The 21,761-nt window shown below is 39.1% G+C and overlaps 1 protein-coding gene across 1 annotated transcript in view; it reads left to right on the top strand.

Moving 5' to 3' along the window:
* MYO16 (myosin XVI) overlaps positions 1-21,761 on the top strand; it is a 404,938-nt gene that overhangs the window by 205,950 nt on the left and 177,227 nt on the right. Inside the window, exons 17-19 of the mRNA XM_065896022.1 lie at positions 1,108-1,225; positions 1,982-2,053; positions 4,513-4,654. Of these exons, the coding sequence (XP_065752094.1) occupies positions 1,108-1,225; positions 1,982-2,053; positions 4,513-4,654 (332 nt within the window). The remainder of the gene's footprint in view (positions 1-1,107; positions 1,226-1,981; positions 2,054-4,512; positions 4,655-21,761) is intronic.

Raw genomic sequence — 21,761 nt, forward strand, 5'->3', positions numbered from 1 at the left:
TTGGAGGTTACCAAAAACATTTCTAACTAATGCCACAAACATAGAGTATTATACCTGAAAATTACAGATTATCCTTTTCAATGCTCTCATTTTAAGGTCATAAAACTACCTTGTCCTGAAAACTAAAAGTTCTGGAGGAAATTCATAGACGTCCCAATGACCATATTGTGTCAACTGTGTATTTATAAAGCAAATGAGAATTGTTCTTAGAAAAACTTCCCCAGACAGGACCTTTTTCTTCCCAGATTACAAATGCGGAAACTGGGAATTTCAAAGGTTATGTCACTTGCGCTAAATGAGGCTTAACCGCTTTTGCTATTGATAGCATAATACTAAATGGTTGTGATTCTGGGGAAGTACCTTTTAACTTACAGCTTTTCCTTGACTTTTTACTCTTGTCCGAAGCCAAATCTGAGGTCTAATTTCTTTCTTTCTGCAGCGTCCCAGGTTCTCAGATATTCTTTCAGCAAACACTCTCATCCTTCCTGCTAACGTCCATTTTTTTCTGAGTTTTCCTTTACATACCTTTAAAAATGAGCATTTTGTTTATTTCGCCATGGATGTCTTCATCAGACCTCCATTAATTTTCCAGCAGAAATGAAAACTTCTGTAAGCATAATAGCAGTTTATTTCAAAACAGAGAGAACTAAGGGATGGACTCTGATGCTCTCTGGGGAAGCAGCCACATGACCCTGAAGTCGGCTAAGCCTCCGGTAACAGTTCTGCCAGCCCTGGGGGGGACACGTGTGAAGTCCGACCCTATAAGTGATGTCCAGCCAGTCAGACCATGGTTACACAACCATTCATGCTTCATCCTGATACTTATCCAGAAACCATTCATTTATATCAGAACACGTCACGTCCTCACTGTCTCTCGTTTAGGGAACAGAAAAGTTGGCTGCGGAAGGAACACTGAGTTTCCCGATTTTGATTTTGAGTTGGAGATTGGTAGTTCTCTAACGGGACATTCTGGGTCTGAAAAATCACAGCCCCCCCCATAGCACGCACATCATTTCTTAAACCTACTTGGAGGTTTTTCAAAGGATTGGTCTTTGAATCTTTCTTCTAAGCAGCACCGCTCATCTCCTCTGTTTCTCAACCGTGTAGGAGGTGGAGAACGTGTGTGTGATTCTAGCGGCCACATTACACCTTGGAGACATTCGGTTCACTGCTCTGACCGAAGCCGACTCCGCCTTTGTGTCTGACCTCCAGCTTCTGGAACAAGGTCAGTGGGACAGATCTAACAGTAACCTCATCGATGTGCCGCTTTGCAGACTGGCCAGTGGATGGCGACACAGTACAGAAAAGTCAGGTGGAATCAACCCTTTTTTGCTGGAGTGGGATTCAGTGAGGGCGGCCGGCGGAGGGGAAAAAAAGAACTGTATCCTCTTTCTTCTTCTTTCTTCTTTCTGGTTATGTGAATGAATAAGATGTACGTTTGTGTCACAGTAACAGCGGTGATGCTTCGGCACGTAACTGGGTTTATTTATACCGTTCTAAGTATTCTCCGCCCCGCCCCCTGCCATCCCATATATTTGGGGAGCATGTTATTAGCTGAACATTTAAACAGATCACAGTTACTTCCCTTTAAAGATCTTGTCACAAACCTCTCTCCCTTGAAATTGCCTTGTCAGTCACTCCCAGGTTTTTTCAAAACGCCTTAAAGCCACAGGTTGTCGTGACCAGCATTATCTTTGCCTCATATCAAAGTAATTTAACCAGGAATTGGGAAAAGCATTCAGGGCCATTTGTGAGGGCAGGAGGGAAAGAATCCTGCAGTGATTTAATGCAGGAGCCCTGAGAACTCATTAACGTTTCCATTCCTCTAAGCCACTGTTTCTCTAGCTGAATTTGCCAATTGCAGTGGTAGTTTGGTTTCTTTAATGCACACATTTTCTAATGGGTCTATACAAACTCCTCAATTATAAAATACCGTGTTCTCGCTGTCAAAAATACGTATTAACTTTATGCTTTCGTTTAGTGGCTGGAATGTTGCAAGTATCAACGGATGAGCTGGCATCTGCTTTAACAACTGATATCCAATATTTTAAGGGTAAGTTTCTCTGTACTTTGCTTTTCACCTCTGTGAAAATCTTTACACTGTTGAGAGGCCATTCTGATGAGCTGGTCACCTTTTTTAGCTAGTGACTCATTTTAGACAAATAAAGTCATCAATCCAAGAGGATTTATTCAGTTAGAACATGGGATGCGTTTGTGTCTGTGGTGCCAGGCTGTGAAGAGCATCCTTTTCCCTCTTCCTCGTCAGTCAGGGTAAGAGCGGCCATGTATTATTGGGCACTTACGAACTGAAGGGCATCGTGGCAGGTGCTATAAATGTTGGAATTTTTAGTTCTTCCAAATTGCTAAGGGGTGGGCTTAACTATTTCCATTTTAATGAATGAGAAAACTGAGATTCAAAGAGGCTAGATAACTTTGGACATGAAATCACCAGTAAATGGCATGCCTGGAATCAGACTCTAATGCCATCTGACTCCCGAGATGAATCTCTGCGCTGTAGGATCTCCACTCAGTGGCAAGAGGGTGCCTTTCCTAAATGCTCTTCACTTATCCACTACAAGTCATTGCCTTACCAAGCTGCCTCTTTATTGTAATTTTGAGGACTCAGCGTCCATCTGATATTGTTTTTTCTCAAAATCACTGCTATTCTTACCTTCTGTTCCCAATGGCCCTACTTGCAGATACTTTGGCATGTGGCTTGTAAATTCTGCCTCATTCCTAGAGTTCCCCTTCCGTGTTCCCAAGCTTTATGGATCTCCCCATTATCCACTGAGTTACCCGAAAGCCATTCCTGACTCTTCGTCCTCCACTGAGTAGATCAGCCACAAGCCAGTTCTACCCCATAAATACTTCCCACTCTCACCCTCGTTCCTTCACTTTCATCCCCACTCCCTTAAACTGTCTTTCTTAGATGATGGCAAGAGAATCTGATCAGTCTTTCACCTGGCCTTATCTCACTTTACCTTCCTTCTGCACTGCTTCAGGAATAAGCTTTCTGAAATGCAAATATGATTTTCATCCATAGATAACAGCCTTGAAAGGATACGCCAACTCCTTTAGAGTAAATATCATCCCTTTTGGAGGTCCTGAGAGGCCCTTTGTTATTGGGGCCATACCTCACTTTTATGCTTCATCCTCAGCCATTTTCCCACCAGTGACCTTGCATCAAGAAATACACTTTCTTGAAGTTCTCCAAAGGCATTATTCTTCCTCACGGCTTTTTTTTTTTTAATTATTGAAGTAGAGTTTGTTTACACTGTTGTGTTAATTTCTGCTGTACAGCAAAGTGATTCAGTTATACCTAAATATATATTCTTTTTCATATTCTTTTCCATTATGGTTTATCCCAGGACATTGAATATAGTTCCCTGTGCTCTACAGTAGGACCTCGTTGTTTATCCATCCTATACGTAATAACTTGCATCTGCTAACCCCAAACTCCCAACCCATCCCTCTCCCAGCCCCCTCATGACTTTTTAAAGAAACACTGAACTCCCCATTAATATCTGTAATTTAATATATCCAGGCCTCCCTCCTTACTCGCCAGCCATGTGGGTGAGAACCCCACCGTCACGTTGGCTCTAGAGACCTCCATCCTATAACATCACAAGTGACACCTGCTTTCACTGCCACTTCGTGTGGTTCCGTCTCAGCGGCATTGAACTCATGGCCGTTTGACTCTTCACGACCTGCTGGTGCTTTTTTGTTTGTTTGTTTGTTTGATCTCAGCTTGCCTCAGAGGCGGTTCTCCTTTACCTGTGCCTCTGTTGATTGACAGCTCACTAAGTCCTCATTTCCCGTGGTCAGCATCCTATTACCGGACTCCCTGTGGGTTGAGTTGCAGTGGTACCCAGCTTGGCCGAAGCCATAGAATGTGAACTAGATTCTCACTCCCTCTCAACTCGCCAGCATAAGTGCTGGCCTAGCCTCAATCCCAAATCATCTTTACTTATCTTTTTCTTGGTTTCTTCTCTAGTCTATTCGCCACTCAAAAGGTTATCACTCAAGATTTCGATCACCAGCTCTTTGAGAATAGCATAGAAATTTCTACCTTAAGGCCCACTATTCCTCCCAACCTCCTGACCCCCACTTTGGTTAGCAGGATCACTTCTTTGAAAATATTGAAAATATAACTAATTTTCCAGTCCTTGAAGAGGACTCCGTATCCAATGCAGTGAGCCGTTACCAGAAAGCTTGTTAAGAGGGCCCTGCACAGGGCCGGTTCCCTCGCTGAAGGGAGATGATGCAGCCTGCCTCTCCAGGCTGTGGTCAAAAGCAGTGCAGCAAATGAGACCGAAGTGTGCGCGGCACTCACTTTACAGAAATGTGTTTTCGTAATCACCGGCACAGGCTGTGTGTATTAGAGTCATAATATGTTTTTTAACATCTTCTGTTGTACGTGGATGTGGAGGGAGAAACAGGAGGACACAGCTTGGTGGCTTCTGAACAAGGGCAAGTTTGTGCTGATGCCTCCTCCCCTTCCTGCTCTCCCAGGAGAGATGCTCACACGGCGACACACCATAGAGATGGCTGAATTTTACCGGGACCTCCTGGCCAAGTCCCTGTACGGTCGTCTGTTCAGCTTTTTGGTGAATACGGTGAATGGTTACCTTCACAGTCCAGAGGAGCCCAGCAGGTAGGTGTGATGGACGCTGGTGATTACGGTGATTCCCACAATAGCGACTTAACTAGGCTCGCTCTTAAAGGTGCTTCATAATCCAGTGTCACCCATAGGTTAAACTATCATTAAAACATTTCATCTTAGCGCGATGATTTTACTTCAGGGATTTGACGGACTAATTTTAAGGGATTCAAGCCCCCTCTGCCCATACGCACAGCCCTGGATAAATTAATCAAATCATCCCTCGTGCACAGAGACGCAAATGCATTCTCTCTGGACTGAAGGCATCTATGGCCTTTTAATCACCAAGAAGTATAAAAAATGTATAAATCTGGGAAGAAGACAGTTCAAGAATATCTCAAGCACTTCAGTCCGTTGAGAAGCCCATGCCTCTCTAGAAACAATTTGATGATGTGTTTCAGCTCGGCAATTCCTCCTGTTTTCTTCACTTGTTTTGTGGATTTTTTGATGAAGCATCTCTATGGTAACCATCTTGACTCCTGGCCTTAGTCATCTTTGAGGAGTAGTGTTTCAGGGCTGTTTGATCATCTAAAAATGATAGATCTTCTTGGCATCTTGCCAGTGGAAAACTTTGTTAGTATTCTTGTCTCCAATAATGACCTTGGGCAGGGCAGGCCATTGGGAGCAAAGCTGCATCCAGGAGTCTTTACACGTATGCTGGTCTTTGAATGAAACCTCTTGAGGATTTCTTTGTTGTCCAAACAGACGTCACCAAATTCCTGAAAACGGCTCCTTTCAGAGGTTACTTGGAAAACATTAGGACTAATATGTATTAATGGGGAAGTTCTTAAATAAATACAGATATCTCAGAAGATTTCAAGGACAAAGGCGTACTAAATTCTCATTAAAATATACACATAAAAAATCCGCTGCTCGTTGATCAGCATGTCCAGTGTATAGTCTGTGACTTGAGGGTCGCTATAGCGTTACCTGTGTTTTCGCAGATATACATTGATGTTGGATGTGGTGAGGATTCTGGATTTCATTATTTCTTACTCTCAATTTGTGATTTCCCTTTAAATGCGAAGATCACTCACAGAACAGTACTAGTCGGCTAAGACTACCAAATTAATCTTGTATAAAATCATTGGCAGCTCTGCTGAAGTTGACATTGACAAAATTAACAGATCAATCCAGCTGCACGTAAAGACTTTTAGAAAGTTTCCATTTGACGTTTAAATCTTACAGAGCCTTAAATTATGTAAATGAAAACACGTAAACAGAGTCAAGATTTTCGACTGCACTCAGAGAAAATGAAAACATAAACCTTGGAAAACACATTACTTCCCTTTCAGTGGGAGTATTGTGTCAACGTGCAAATTTATGATATGAGTCTTGTCTTTATGATTCCCTACTAGGCAAATGAATAAGGACAAGGATTATTGGAAAATTAGAGGTGAATTAATGTATCGTAAGTTTAACTTCTAAAAGACAGTTTTCTCATTTGAGTTATAACTCCCATGTTTTCTTCTCTATTTCTCCCATGGGTCACCCAAACCTGAATTTAAATCCAAAAATAACGCAAAGAAAGGTTATGTTTGCAGTATTTCTAATTCACGGAAAGCTTAAAGATTTGCAGATTTACGGACCCATTTCCTAAGTCACAGAGAAGTCTCAAAATTTGGATAAACTTAGAATAGGCATTTATTGTTTATGAATCCCCAATTTCTTTTGGAAATTTTATAATTGTGTTAGAAAAGATTATATTAAAAAATATATATATTCCTGTGGTTAACGTGGGCAGGCGCGCTTGATGTTGATGGGAAATATTTTTCACACTATGTAATTTTTGTAAAATTTGCAAGAGAGAATAAATATAAATAGGATATACTCTAACAAGGTGTAAAGGGAAGACAAGTGAAATTTAAGCAGATGACATGTTTGTTCTTAGAATGCTGGGTTCATTTTCTGGATTATAGCAAAATACGTACAATGTAAATAATGTTACACATTAAAAAAAATTCTACTTCTTCTACCTAGTTTCCAAACAGGTTTATCATCCTTGTGATTGTGAAATGAGATAGAGATTCTTACTAAGGTGTGGCGAATAATAATAACTTAAAAATATTCAAATGATAAATAAGTTTTGCATCTCCTAAAATAGGACCTGTTTCACAATTGCTGCACTTACATTCCCAGGACTGAATTATCAGTGTTAAACTTGAAATTATTAGTTTTCCTGAATCGAGATCTTCAGTAGATTTTTGGTGTAAACTTGCCTATTTCAGAGGCACCTGTAAGTTAAGAGAGTCTTGGACAGGCAGAGGGGTTGTGGAAACTTCGGGAGACGTCTCCAAATGTCTTCAGACACAGAAACCTACAGTTTATTTTAACTCATTTTCATCATGAGTTCTGACTGCAATGGTTTATATATGCGGGGACACCTGAGGAATATAACCTATGGAACAATCCCCTTTTTATCATAGAAGCACCCTAACAATAAATAGACTGATGGTTATAAAGAGATGACGTTTAGGAGGTAACTCGCTAGAGCGGTATTGGAGATATACTTTATTTATTCATTGATTCATTGATTCATTGATGGCTGCGTGATCTGAAATCCACATTTTTGGAGAGCACAATTTGGCGTGCAGATATAATACAGTAAACAAACTGAGTTTCAAGCATACATATGGAGATTTTTTTGTTTGTCACTGAGCCTTCGGGGTCTTACATATGCTTATACTATATTACATTCTTTTGATATTTTAGTTGAGCTAAACATAAACATGTTAGCAATTTATGATTAATTACATCCCGCTTCAATGAATTATAGAAACTTTGGGAGAGTTCTCCAACTGTCTCCAGATACCAAACCCTACGATTAATTTCAACTCATTTTTATCCTGAGTTCTCCTGTGTCCAAGCCTGTTCCTTTGGACGGCACCTGATTGCAAGAACTTTGGTTGGTTTCCAGGACTATCTGAGGATAAAAGGGGTCACACAAGGCCGTCCGCACAGTGCCTGGTAAAATCTTCGTGGTCATGGCTGGAGAGAAGGCTTCCCAGTTTATGGCCATCTATTGTGGAGAAATGAGGACTGAGAAAAAATGCAGAAGGAGGCCATGGTAGAAACCCTAGATACAGTCCAGTCTCTTCGTTTTCTGTTGCTTTGGTAATCTCGGTTGTTTGGAGAATAGCAGATAAAGGAAACAATTTGTTCTTTAAGAATACGAATGCCGCTACTCATGTACACTGCTGGGGAGTTTTGTTTTAACATTCACATATCAATGCAGTGATTTAATTCCTGAAATCATCAGTCGGATATTTTTGGCATCTTATCCTGTTTCTAAATTCACATGGTTTAATTATAAGAAAATGATTTTGTAAGTCAGTATGGAATGTCCTAGGCATCCAGAAAGATTTCCATCAACTTATTGCCACGTGGCGCGGGTGTTCCACAGCAGTCTGGCTGAGTCATCGTAAAGGATGGAGATGTTAATAGTGGGGCCTGATGTCTCACAACTGACAGCTCACTCTCTGAAATGAGACAAAAGTGCGTGTGCAGTAGGATGTGAATTTAAGGTCCTATCGGGGTGTCAGGTGAGCACGGTCCTCTCCAGCATCTGACAGCATCAGATGCATCAAAATGCATGTAGCGAATCTGCGCTAATAAGATCGGAACAATCAATTTCATATTCAGAAAAATGGCACTTCTTCATAGGCGAGACTTGCTATTCGCTCTTAATTAGAGGCAACAGATGTTTTATGTAGGGAAAAAGTAAGGATAGCCTTGAAGAATCTGAAGCCTGGTTTAATCTGTTGGGTAGTCTGTATCTGGTCTAAATACTGCCTTCCTGAATGGCACAGAAGGCTGATCTCTACTTTGATGCTCTGAAATGAACGTAAGGTGAATTAGCCGGGTTAGGGGGATTTACGGCTTAAGTTTTCATTTGGGAATTCTCCTTAGATTTGTTCTACTGAGAATTCAGTTTGTACACTATTAGTTATGAACAGTTAGTGGTGTGTATGCACGTTTGTTGAATTTCCAAGGATTTTAAACAGAAGAGAGTGTTTTGCTGTATATTATATTGAAATGATATCCAAGTTTCTTATGATTTCCATTTGTTTCTCATTGATGCAATCAGGTAGCACTTAATGTACTTACGGAATGTTATAATGTATTTGGACCTTTTTTTAGGTCGAAGTCCAATTTGAGAATCTGATGAATGGCGTAAACTCACACACAGTTTTCCATATAATTTGGGGGACTTATAGACTCTCCCCTCAAAGAAATAAATGTTCCTGGACTGTATTAACTTCTCAACTTGTTGATTAAACAAGTTAATAAATTCTGAAATAATACCGCCAATGTGGTTCATAGTCCCCTGGTAGCTCTTGAGGATTTTTAAGTCAAAAAAATTTTTTTTTGTAATTACTTTGTTGTTGACCTTTTCTTAAATAGAAAATTATCTTTTCAACTTTAGATAAAATCTGTGATTTTTAAAAACCTACAGAGATACCACCTGATAGACGAGTAACGTAATTTTTACTACACTAATATAACAGTAAGAATGTTAATCTTTTTAAGATTATTTTCAGCGGATTAGATTTGCAGCTCTAACTGAGAATTTGTCAAGGATCTCATCCAGTAGAGACAGGAAGTCAGTATCTTAGTCTATGAAGCTCTAGGGGCCTGAAGATGGAGCATCGTCCTCTGCACTGCAGGCAAACCATCAAAAATACCTCCTGGATTATGGTTTATACCTACACCGTTTGCATAGATCACCTATAATACTTTACCTAGCATCTTAGGACAGTTTTCGAATTCCATCTATAGGTTGTTTTTGCTTTTTGTGCAGGGGGATTTGTCATGATTTCTGTACCATCTCGTATTTCCCAGGATGAAAAAGCCTGAAATTCAAATCAAGGATATGTGTGTGTGTGTGTGTGTGTGTGTGTGTGTGTGTGTGTGTGTGTGATTATTTTCTTCTTAAATTATTTAACCAGAAGGCTTTTTAAAAAAAGTCAGATGCCATCTATGACTTTTTAAAAGGACTAGATTGTAGCCATAAATAGTTACAAATGGTTCTTACAAAAGTATAATTTGTTTTATCTTTTGCAAGGAAATGAGGTCCGTCAGGGTAACTCTTTGAGTTGAAAATTTGAGGATTAATCTTCTCTAATGGTGGCAGTCATTGGGCGCATCCCAGGTGATGAAAATCGCCCATTATTGGGACTTGAAATTCTCAAAACGACCGAAGCGCTTAAGCCCCCCAACCCGAATCCCGCCCTGCTTCCTTATAGATGGTCACCTTCGCCTTAGCTGAGGGCTCACCGTCATTCTCTCCAACAGGAAGGGTTAAGGTGAGCAATGTTTCCCTCCTTCCTGAGTCAGACGGTGAGGAAAGATTTTATTGAAAAGAAGCCACGCGATTTATCAGATGTCTGCATGCCCCTACCCCCAACCCCGCCCTGCCAAATCTGTAATGGAACTTGTGTAGTTGTCACCTAACTCCAGATTTAGGTATTTTTTACTCCCCGCGACTGTCCGCATATCATTGACTAGCTGGTCTGTATGAATTCTCGTTAATTCAGGGTGGGGCTCAGTGGGGCTCTGTGACCACTGCAAAGCAGAGGGGTATCAAAATTAAATACTTTTGCCAAACCACACACCACTCTCCCAGTCCATTCAAGGCATCTCAGTGAGGGAGAGTTTGTAATGCTTCTCAGGATTTTAGGGGCTGCAATAGGTTAAGAAACTATCTAAATGGTAAACCGGGTGATAAGAAAGTGAAGTGTGGAGAAAATGTCTAGAAATTAATGTGTTTTTTTTCACTGTTATTTTGATAAGAAAATTGGAAATTAATTTCCCAAAGAAAACATCTGAGCATACGATATATTTAACATCACTTGAGAATCCTAAGTAAAATCTCATTCTCTGTCTCTCATTCGATATATATTTTATAAACTGTTATTAAAAGTTCGAAAAAGGCCATGGAGATCATCTGTCCTCATTTCAGACACAAAAGTACAAAGTGAAACCTGAAGGAGGGACTGAATGTGTAAATAAATCTGATTAAAACCCAAATATTTACTTATTAGTTTCAACTTTCCCCCTTAGCACTTTACTAAAATGATTATAAAGATTTAAGTTCTTTGATGGATATTACAAGTCGAAAAGAAAAATAATCTAAAAATTTATACCAACAGTCCATACGTAATTAAGAGTTGGTAAAATGATATTTTGTACATTGCCTTATTAAAGTATTTAATACTTAATAAATGAATTTATATCATTAATTCCCAAATGCCTTATAGAAATACTAAAACAGCTGCTGTGCATTTGTGAGAAAATGAAAATAGACATTCAGTATTTCTCCATTTATTGTGTGATATCTTTCTTCATTAACTGTATTTGGGGGGGGTGAAAGATTTAATAATCAAGAAGAGTACAAAGGGTTATAGGCAAGTCTTACCTATTATCTAACACGATTAACATTTGTCACTTTTGCTTCCGATTTTTTTAAATGCAAAAGAAATAGAAAATTGCAGCTAAAAGCCGAAGTTACTTTTGTTTATCTACATAAGTCGATTCCTCTCCTTCCTGCCCAGAGACAACAATATCATCAATATTGTGTAAATTTTCCATTTTTAAAAATTAATCTAGATATTGGTGTTTCATAACGAGTATATAACACTGTGAGTCATTAAAGAATTAAAGAAATGCTATCATAGAGTACATTGTACGCTGTACTTCCCTTTTTAACTCCACATAGTTTTTGAGGTTTAACTATATTGATACGTAATGAGCTAATTAATTCTTTGTAACTGCTGCACTAATTCCCCTGAAGAGAAACCACAATACCCTCATCTATTTCCTTTTAGATGGACACTTACGTCTGTTTTCATTTCAGTTACAGTGTCACATCCTGAGATATATGTTTAGAATTATCCCTGGGGTATATATTTAGTAGCAGAATTGTGGGGAGAATATTAATTTGCATTTCCCTGATTACAAGTGAGGTTGTACATGGCAATGCAGATTCTACACTGCCCGGTGGTGATGTGCTCATATGTGTACGGTGATACTTGTTCAGTTATATACAATGACCTGGCTTCAGGGACTTACCATAGACATTCTTTTCCTATTCCAAGGTCATCTTACATTTTTTCCTAAACATTTAGATTTTCAATACATCGGGAATTTATTTTTGTCTATATGAGAAATTGATAAAATGTTATATTTTAGATGGATATTCAACTATCCCTGTCCCATTTATTAGAAATGCTTTTTCACCTCCTCCTGATGTTTAATCTATTTGACTAAAGCTGTATCAATAATATATTGTTTTAATAAGTTCTCATAATAAGTTCTTACTTTTCTTATTTGTTTTGGTTTCTCTGGATCTTTATTTTTGCATATGAATTTTATAGTCATTTTGACTTAGTCCGTAAAAGAAATTCATTTGAGATTTTGATGAGAACTACATTTATAGATTAATTTGGGGAGAATTGGCCTTTTTAGACTGTTGATTTCTTTGCTTCCATAAATATGATCTATATTTCTTTCTGCATACATTCTTTTATTTCTTAAATATGTTTGTGCTTTTTCTATCAATTTCTTGCACACTTCTATGTGATTATTTTCTAAGTACTTTGTACTTTCTCTTGCTATGATGAGTGCTATTTTTCTATTATATTTTAATTTGTTTATTGGGATACTCAATCTTGAGTTTCATATGTTGATCTTATATCAGGAAACCCTGCTGACTTTTCTTATTAGTTCTAATAATTTTCCTGTGGAATATAATAATGTAAATGATCATAGTTATCTTTTTTGTCTTCCTTATTTATGTCTTCTATTTCTTCTTATTTTATTGCATTGGCTACCACTGCCAATACAATGTTGAAAATTTGTGGTGATAGTAGATATTCTTGTCTTGTTTCCCAATTAATGTAATACCTCTAATTATTTGTCAGTAAGTAATCTGTTTATGTAGAGTTCCAGTAGATAATCTTTGCTAAATGTTTTCAACCATAGATGGATGCTGTTTCATTGAATGTTTTCCTTTTATCTATTAAGATTATTTCTCCTTTTCTTAGCTTATGTGGCAAATTTTATTGACGTATGTTTTTTGATGTCCAATAATTCTTCATTTTTGGTGTAAACCCTATTTGGTCATGATGAACTAAATTCAATTTTCTAGTCATTATTATGGAGGTTTGCATTTATTTTCATTAGTGAGATAAGATTTTATTTATTTGTTGTACAGTCTTTTGCTATTACGTCTATGTTAAAAAGCTGAGAGCAATTCTGTTTTTCTTCTCTTCTAAAATGGTTTGTGTTAAATGAAGATGATATATGCCTTGAATGCCTGGCAGAATTCTCCCTAAAAATTTTTGGGGAGGTGAAGGGAGAATTCACCTATAAATACTATTCGAAAATTTATAGGTCTAATCAGATTATTTTCTTTCTTTTTAAAGTCATATATATTCTAGACAGTCGTCCACTTTAAGATTTTAAATGTATTCACCAACTAAATCACAGTTTTGTTTTATTTATAATCCTCCAATCAATATCTCTTATAATTCTAGTTTGACAACTTTACATTCCTGACATTCTTTATTTATGCCTTTGCTCCAGTATCATTGGTAAGTCTTGCCTGAAATTTGCCTGTAAGAATTATTTATTTTCAAAAATCAATTTATTTTTCTTGTTGTCATTTCTCATGTTTATGTTATTTATTTTTACTAAGCTCTGCAGTTTTAGGACACCCTATTCTAACTTTCTTTGAAATTTTCTCCTTTTATTTTTTTCCTGACTTCCTGACTGGAATGTTTGTTTCATACTTTCTGATGATTACGTTGACCCTGATCCTATGAAGTATCTCCTGAGTACCTCTTAGTGCATTCCAGGTGATTTATATGTAGTACTTCCTTCGTTTGTTTAGTTCTAAATATTTTGTCTTTATTTTTGTTTCAGAGATGAAATAACAAGCAGTTTGTCAGAAAAATAAATTTTGCACACCATGTTTTTCCCTCCTTCATCCAAATTGGGGAACTTTTTCCCATTAAATAATGATATTGCTTTGATTCTTATGAATATGGTACGAGTGACTTCTATTTCTGCATAGACATTTAAATCATGGTGCTTATTGTCATGACAACCATAACTACACAATTTAGCGAAATATCTAAGACAAAACCTGCTTTCTAAATAATTCTCCTTCTGCTTCATTTCGTTACCAAAACACCCATATGTGTAATGATTTCCTAAAGAGCTAAGAACCTTTTCTCTGTAATTGCACATTTGCTTTTCATTTTTTTGTGAGATACTTTTTTTTTCAAATAGAAGGATCCAGAGAAATAAAAAATATGAGAGGTTTACCAAAGTAGCATGTATATTATATTACTCGAAAATTAAATATTACATAATAAATACAAAATGATGGTTTAAATTTTACCACCCTTATTATAAAAATTACCACGTACTATGGACACAATAATGGTTAAATATAAATATTAATCATGATAATGTGATAAACTGTTTCAAGAATAGTGTAGCTTATTGAACCAATGAAGAGCTACGTATTTTTCCCTTAAGTGTACGTTTTTAGGCGATGGGAGGAAAAAAAGAGATTTCTTTCAGATCTATGAGAATATGGCATTTTTAGTATCGAACAGTAGTGTTTTTCCTTTTTGATAATGGCTATTATGCGATTTGCAAATATTATTTGAGAGTCAAATAGATTGAGTATAGTGTGTAAGAAATTCAGTGATTTATAAGGCTACTACAAACCCGCAAGCATTCCTCTCTAGCTCTTTCTTGAGCCAAGAGTGCAGAGGCTAAAGCTTGTATATTTTATACAAAGGATGAAATTCATCGCATTGCTGGCCGTGCCCACACTCTTGTTTCATTTCTCACTGGGGAAATGCATTTGACCTCTTTTCAACCCCCTGATACCCTGCCCTGCTGGATACAGTTAACCAAATCTGTATTTATTACGCTCCTCTGTGCCTGTCATTTGAGCGTAGTGGCAGTTCTGCCAAAATAAATAACGCCGCCATGCAGCTCAGAGATGAGAGGAGGGTGTCCCATTCTGGGTCTTGGTGACCCTGCCGCTCCCTGAAGAAAACACCAGGAAGGAAATGTCAGTCCCACAATTTAAATATTGTTTGCCTTTTCCTAATATAATTTTCTCATCGAGAAGGATGGGCTTTTCAACGAAAGGACATTTTTAGTTTTTGTTAGCTGCATGCTTGTAACTTTTCTCTCTTCATATACAGTCTCATTAAAAATACATTTTCCAAGCAGACGGGAGAAGTGGGGAAGGTGCATTTATTGTGGTTATTGTCTACTGGATGTTACCAGTAAGCGAGCCGGGCTTTGAGCTGGAGATGATTACATTTAATATTGACATTGGCATCAGGAAGGAATTATTGTCTCCCCTCTTCAGATAAGGAAACCGGGGTTCAGAGAGGTTGAGTAATTGGCCCAAGTCACACAGCCAGGAAGAAGTGGTAGATTTGGAGAATGAACCCCACTATGTCGGACTTGACACCTGAGTTTTTCCAAAAACGTCTCCCACATTGAAACGGTCAGAAAATGCTTTTAAAAAGCATAGTTTTAAAAGCTACTTTAAAAAATATAAATGGTTTCTTTATTTCCCCCCAAAATTATGATTTAAAGTTTAACATATCTGTATATCGACATGGCCCTGAGGGGGCGATTGTCCTCTGTTCTTTGTATCTGCATCTCTAGCACCTGGCAGAGTGCTTTGCAAAAGTAGGTGCTCAATACCTATCCATTCAAAAGGTGAGTGAGCTAATAAATAAAGTAGTTCAAAGCCACTCTCCAGTGAAGCGGTGTTGGTAGATTGCAAAAACGGCCCCAACTGCTTATCCTCTGCATCCATGCCCTGTCCAATACAGCTTTGACGCTTCTCTTATCAAGAGTTTAGGTCCGTTTTCACTTCCTTCGAATCTGAGTTGCCCTTGTGACTTGCTGTAGCTGAGAGAATACAGCAAAAATGATGGTGTGCCAGCTCTAAGGCCTTGCACTAGTCTAAGATCCCCGTCATTGCCACTCGCGCATAAGCCCGGGCTCTCCCGCGGATAGTGAGAGGCACTGTTAGCCAGCCAACAGCCAGCCAACCCCAAGGCATTGAGCGGAGGAGGTTATCCTGCACCTGCCAACGCCCCCGCCAGGCCACCCACACTGACAAAAGGACTTAGAACCATAATAAGTACTTCATGTTTTTGGGCGCTGAGTTTTGGGGTGGCTGGTTACCCAGCAATATCCACTTGCTACAAGTCACTATCTCGTTAATTTAACTTTGAGCCACAAGTTGTGAGCACATATACTTGAAGGTGATTGCTGGAAAGACAGGTGTCCATTTCATAGGTGGTTGGAGGGATTCTGAGATGATCTCCCATCCCAGTACTTTCACACTCTGTCTCCATCATCTTCTGGGGGGCAGTAAAGTCACAAACCTTTGGGTAATAAGAATTTATGATTTTCAAACCTTACTATTAAATTGCAAAGGTATCCTGAAGTGCTCTTTAAAATCTTAAATAGCAGATACCTCATAAAAAGGGGAGGAGGGCGGTGTATTCAAAGAGAATTATTATGAAGGGAGAAAAGGAGCCCTATTAAGAAAAGCATGATCGTTTAGCAGTTGTGTAGCAAATCAGCAGGGTGTATACCTTAAACTGACACAATATTGTATGTAATTAAATCTTAGTGGAGCTGGCAAAAAAAAAGAAAAACGTGATAAGTGAAAAATGAAACAGCACTTTTTACTGTAGTTTACAACTAGTGGGTTGAAATGTTATGTAGATCTCATGTTTTGTGTATGTGTATGTATGTTCAGGTACATGGTAGTTAATTTATGAATACAGCAAATTTACCTTTTAGCTGCGTTTTCATTTTTTAAAAGGGTGATAGAAATCAAGAGATCTGGATTTCTATTCTGCACCTGACACAACATTAATGAAATTGTTAGTAAGACCTTTATGTCTCGCGAATATTAATTTTCTCAGTCTCTGAAACTGTGATAATCACATTTCATTTACCTACAAATGGAGCCTTGGCTTATCTCTCTGGCTTGGTTTTGCTTTCAGGACCCGTGAGTCTGTGATTCCTGGTCAGGGTATTTTGGAAGATGTCAGTCACATCCAAATACCTGGTGGCTCACTGCTTTGTGCCAGGGGGTGAACTCTGAGTCAGCCCCCTCCAACACAGGTTATGCTAAAATGCATCGGATTCAATGGATCCTTGAGTCTTAGTAGAACAGGTAGTACCACTATCAATAGGTGAAATTTAAAGGCTGCAGATCAGATCACACCTGCAAATTCTCACAACCATGCCTGGATTAGTTCAGCTCTCCCAGTGGCTCTAGCCTAACAAGACCAAGCTCCAGAGAAGGTCAGGAACTCCAGGGAGGGTCAAGACTTTTGCCTGTGTTGCAGGCCTCATCCACAAGTATTTGTGGCAACGCATGGCTGGCTTTCTCTGCAGTACGGCGTGTGCCTGCTAGCACTTGCCCACCCACTCACATAGGGCATTCACACGTAGGGGGCACTCCCCTCCCCATAATTAGTAATCATCCCTTTTCTGCAAAGATCACAGAAACTGCAGATGAAGTACTTTGATGGCATTCTGAAAACTCCTCCCACCCAACCTACCTGGATTACCCACCCCTGTGGAATCCTGCCTTTACTCTGCCTTCCAAACCAGACCCACCCAATTGGGTTTTATACCTTTTGAGTTTCCCTGCGTCTATCCAGAGCATCCCCTGCCTGACCTTGGCCATATACCTTGACTCACAATCTCCCCTGTGAACCTCGGGCTTGTCTAAAGCCAAAACGTGACCTTCAGATACACCTTCAGAGCTCACTCTTCTTTCAAGCCTGTCCTCTACTTGATGCACATGGACCCTTTGGATCAGGTGGCATGGATCTCCCAAACACTCGGGGTCAACCTGATCTGAGTTCTGAATCCTGCTGTTGTATTTCATCTTGCAGTCATCTACCAGCTGACACAGACCACAAGGAAAGGCGACATATCTGCTTGATATGAGACCGAAATATACATTTCCTGGGAAAGCCAAATAAGCTACAGAATTCCCGCATCTTCCTATAGGTTTTTATTTTGACAGTTGACAGTTTACAAAAGGTCTTTCAAAAGCGATGATACAGGATCCTAGACTGGAGGCATATGGATGTAACACTGCTTGTTATTGTTTGGCATATAGAATATGGTTGGCCCCTGACTTTGAAACAGCAAGGATAATGCACGAGTAACCTACAGCTGAGTTGATTTCACGTCGTTGCTTTGTTTTTCTTCTTTGAAAACCTTTCAGGCATGGTGTGCTTCTTTGGTTGGTGTGTCCCTGAAGGAGATCCATCACCCCTCCTTACACCTACATACATCAGTGACACGGAACCTCCCTCTAGCTTCTCTCTGACTCACTTATCCAGAGAATTGGTTGAACACAAGAACTTACTTCTCTTTATTTTTGTTGGCAGGACTAAGGGCACTAGTCTGAAGGCATCCCCAAGAAATACAACTCTGCTTTCAAAGAGTCAGCAGACATGGGGGGACGTTAGATACAAATCTCAGACACAAATGGAAACAATAGCGGCATAAACGCTGCTGTGATTATATTCAACTGCTAGAAGAATGTATTTCCATCTCAACCTCAGGGTCACTCAGACATCTTGCTTGTAATTTTGTTGCCTACTCATGTCTTTATATTAATAAATGAAGCTTGAGCCTCTTGTGGGAGCCAAGGCCAACCACAGGAAGGGTCACTATTCCAACATCATGGCGGACGGGGCAGTACCGAAGCAAGCATGCATTCGAGTGCTTCTGAGTTAACAAATATTCAACCCCAGATCTCTCTGTCCCTGTGCATAGTTGTGATCCTAGCGAGCGTACCATTTTCTTACTGCTTTATTGAGGGTTAACAAGGCTGAAGTGCACATATTCTGCAGAGTTCAGCGGTTGTTACACATGCAACCTGGCATATCATCCCCCACACACACAGCTAGATGTGGACTCTTCCTCTGCCCACTGGTTTATGTCTGGCTTCCTTTGCTGAATGTTACTTATGTGAGATGCATCTACAACGTTGAGTGCAGCCGTAACCCATCCTTATTCTACTTCCAAGTAGTGTTCTTTTGTAAAAACGTGCATGGACATACCACTAGTTAGTTCCGTATTCAATTACTGATGGACACCTTGGTTGTCTCCAGTTTTGGGCTCTGTAGATAAGAAGCCACGTATGTTCCCATGCATGACTTCTAGGGGACGGGCACTCATTACCCTGGATACCCGCCCGGAGTGGGATTTCTGGGTCATTCAGTAGATGTGCATTAAGCTTTAGTAGACGAGGGCAAACCATGTTCCAAATTTCAGATTTAAGCTGCGACCAGCGTCATGTGAGGGTTCCAGTTGCTCCACATCCCGTACATACAGTTTTGCATCTGGATTGTTTCATTGTGTTAACTATTTATCCATATATCTATCTAATCTTCATAACTATTGCTTTTAATAACCGCAGAATACTTAGGAGGAGCAATGATGTCATAAATTAGTAAATTGGTCTGCATTGTTCTCAAATGAGGGTTATTTCAGACCAGGAAGGTAAGAGTTCATATAAAGTAAATATCATTTGTGGTTTGAAAGAAGTAAAGTATGTGGTAGGTTATTCTTGTTTCTAAAGATGCTTTTGTTAATAATACATATATGTGTGTGTGTGTGTATATATATGTGTGTATATATGTGTGTGTGTATATATATGTGTGTGTGTATATATGTGTGTGTATATGTGTGTGTATATATGTGTGTGTATATGTGTGTGTATATATGTGTGTGTATATATATGTGTGTGTATATGTGTGTATATGTGTGTGTATGTGTATGTGTGTGTATATATATGTGTGTATGTGTGTGTATATATGTGTGTGTATATGTGTGTATATGTGTGTGTATATGTGTGTATGTGTGTGTGTATATATGTGTGTGTATATATGTGTGTGTATATGTGTGTGTATGTATATGTGTGTGTGTATATATGTGTGTGTGTATATGTGTGTGTGTATATATGTGTGTGTATATGTGTGTGTATATATATGTGTGTGTGTATATGTGTGTGTGTATATATATATGTGTGTGTGTATATGTGTGTGTGTATATATATGTGTGTGTGTGTATATATATATGTGTGTGTGTGTGTATATCAATCACTGTTTTAAAAGCAGCTCGTAGTGAATAAGGACATAGGTTTATTAAAAGTACTAAGTATTGGTGCTTTTCAGCTGTGAGTTGTAGCTTTCACTGATAGGAAGGGTGTAAGTGATTTTTTTATTATTTGTGCTCTTACTACCCCTAGAAAGGGCTCCCTTCCTGGTTTCTCTGTAGGTCAGAACTAGCTTTGTTTATGAGACCAGCAATTGGAAGTGGCTTTATATGATACTGCATCAATAAAGCATTAGCTCTGGTTTTCACCCTCATGCCAGGATTTCTGTGCACATCCAGGCTAATTAGCTACAGTTTTCACTTCAAGGGGTCTCCAGTTTTTAACTTCCTAACTTGTATTTCCAGTGGGGGGAAAAATACAAAGGAGGAAGGGTTTAAGAACAACGTTGGTATGCATGATGCCCTAGGATAGTTGGACGCAGAGGGCTGCTTTGGTAACCACTAGCCCCACCTGGCACCCAGCTTCTAATGAAACTTGTCAGCAACTGCAGATTTCTAACCTAATTTCTGAGGTGTTTTCAGAAAATGGTAAGTCTCAGGTACTTTCTTCTATCGAAGAATAAAAGGCAGGAACTTCTGAAAATACGCAATCCTGGAGCCACGTCTCCACCCCAAGTTCCTCTAAGACTAGAGAAGACCCTTGCAGAGTCAGATAAGCTATAGATTGGGCAGAGGTAGCCACCGTGCGCTTTGCCGATTACAAACAAAGCTTATTTTAACCAAATTCTTCAGCGTATTGGTAGTAGAGCTTGCAAACGCCATAGCATAGCTCAACTTCTCCAGGGACGTTGCACCACTAACCTCTGTGCAAGGCCATCTGGTCCCCAGGGCAGTGTGTCTGGACAGCCAGATTGCTCAAGTCTGGAATGCTTTTATATTTCACTCTTACCCCATCTGGAGTCTGACCCGTCAATGATCAGCCAAAGAGGCTGATTCAGCTCTGGCTCCATCTGAGGGTTTTGTGCCAAACAGGCTTCAGCTCTTCCCTAAACTGACTTTTAGTTACTTAGTTCATCTCCTTGCCTGGGGACGATCGAGGACAAAACCTGATGTGTACAAATCCCTGGACCTCTCTGCCCAAATAAAATTAGTTCATCCATGTTCCAAAGTGGACAGTCTCTTTGATTCAGACTTTCCCCTTTCTCATACCCACAAACCTGGAAGGCAAATCAAAATGAGACAGATGCCTTGGCATTTAACATTTTGTCTGATACAGAAGTTGGTGTATTTTACTAATGAGTTAATGTGGGTTAGAGTTTTGTTAACCATCAGGAAAGCCCTCAGGAGAATTCTAAGGCAGAATTTGAGCTAAAACAGATCATCTTATTAATATGTTAATTTTGCCTAATGGATTGAATCCCGGTTCATGTGATGACCTCTGTCTGCTCCTCCGTCCTAGAAATTGGATGTTGAGTTAAATGCCTGTGTAATCTGAGTCAAGATACCAGTAAGAGAAACGACAGAATGGGCATTTTGCTGGCTACAGGTTCTTAGAACCCTCCTGCCAAGGCTGCTATTGCAATAACAGTCATATATTTCACTCAATCATAAAAGATGAAATAGATTTTTGAAAAAAATGAACACCTTATTTCTGTCAGTAGTTGCAAAAATAATCGTTAAAATGCATTAAACCTGCATTAAATGTTTTCCTGACAATGGTTTTTCCTTTCTTCCCATCTTTTCCTTTTTAAATTTTTATTTTGTAACCAAATATAGTTTGGAATCCAGTGTGTATGAAAAAATCATTTAAAAGGAGTGTTCTTTCAACCAAATATATGCTACTCTAAATTACGAATTGATTTACTGTCCCCAGCCTAAACCAGAATCTTTCAACATTTTCCTCACCCACGCACAGCTGGCTAGCCTCAGCATCCTCTGCTCGGCCACACGAAGC

Source organism: Phocoena phocoena, chromosome 18 (genome assembly GCF_963924675.1).
Source record: "Phocoena phocoena chromosome 18, mPhoPho1.1, whole genome shotgun sequence".
NCBI lineage: Eukaryota > Metazoa > Chordata > Mammalia > Artiodactyla > Phocoenidae > Phocoena > Phocoena phocoena.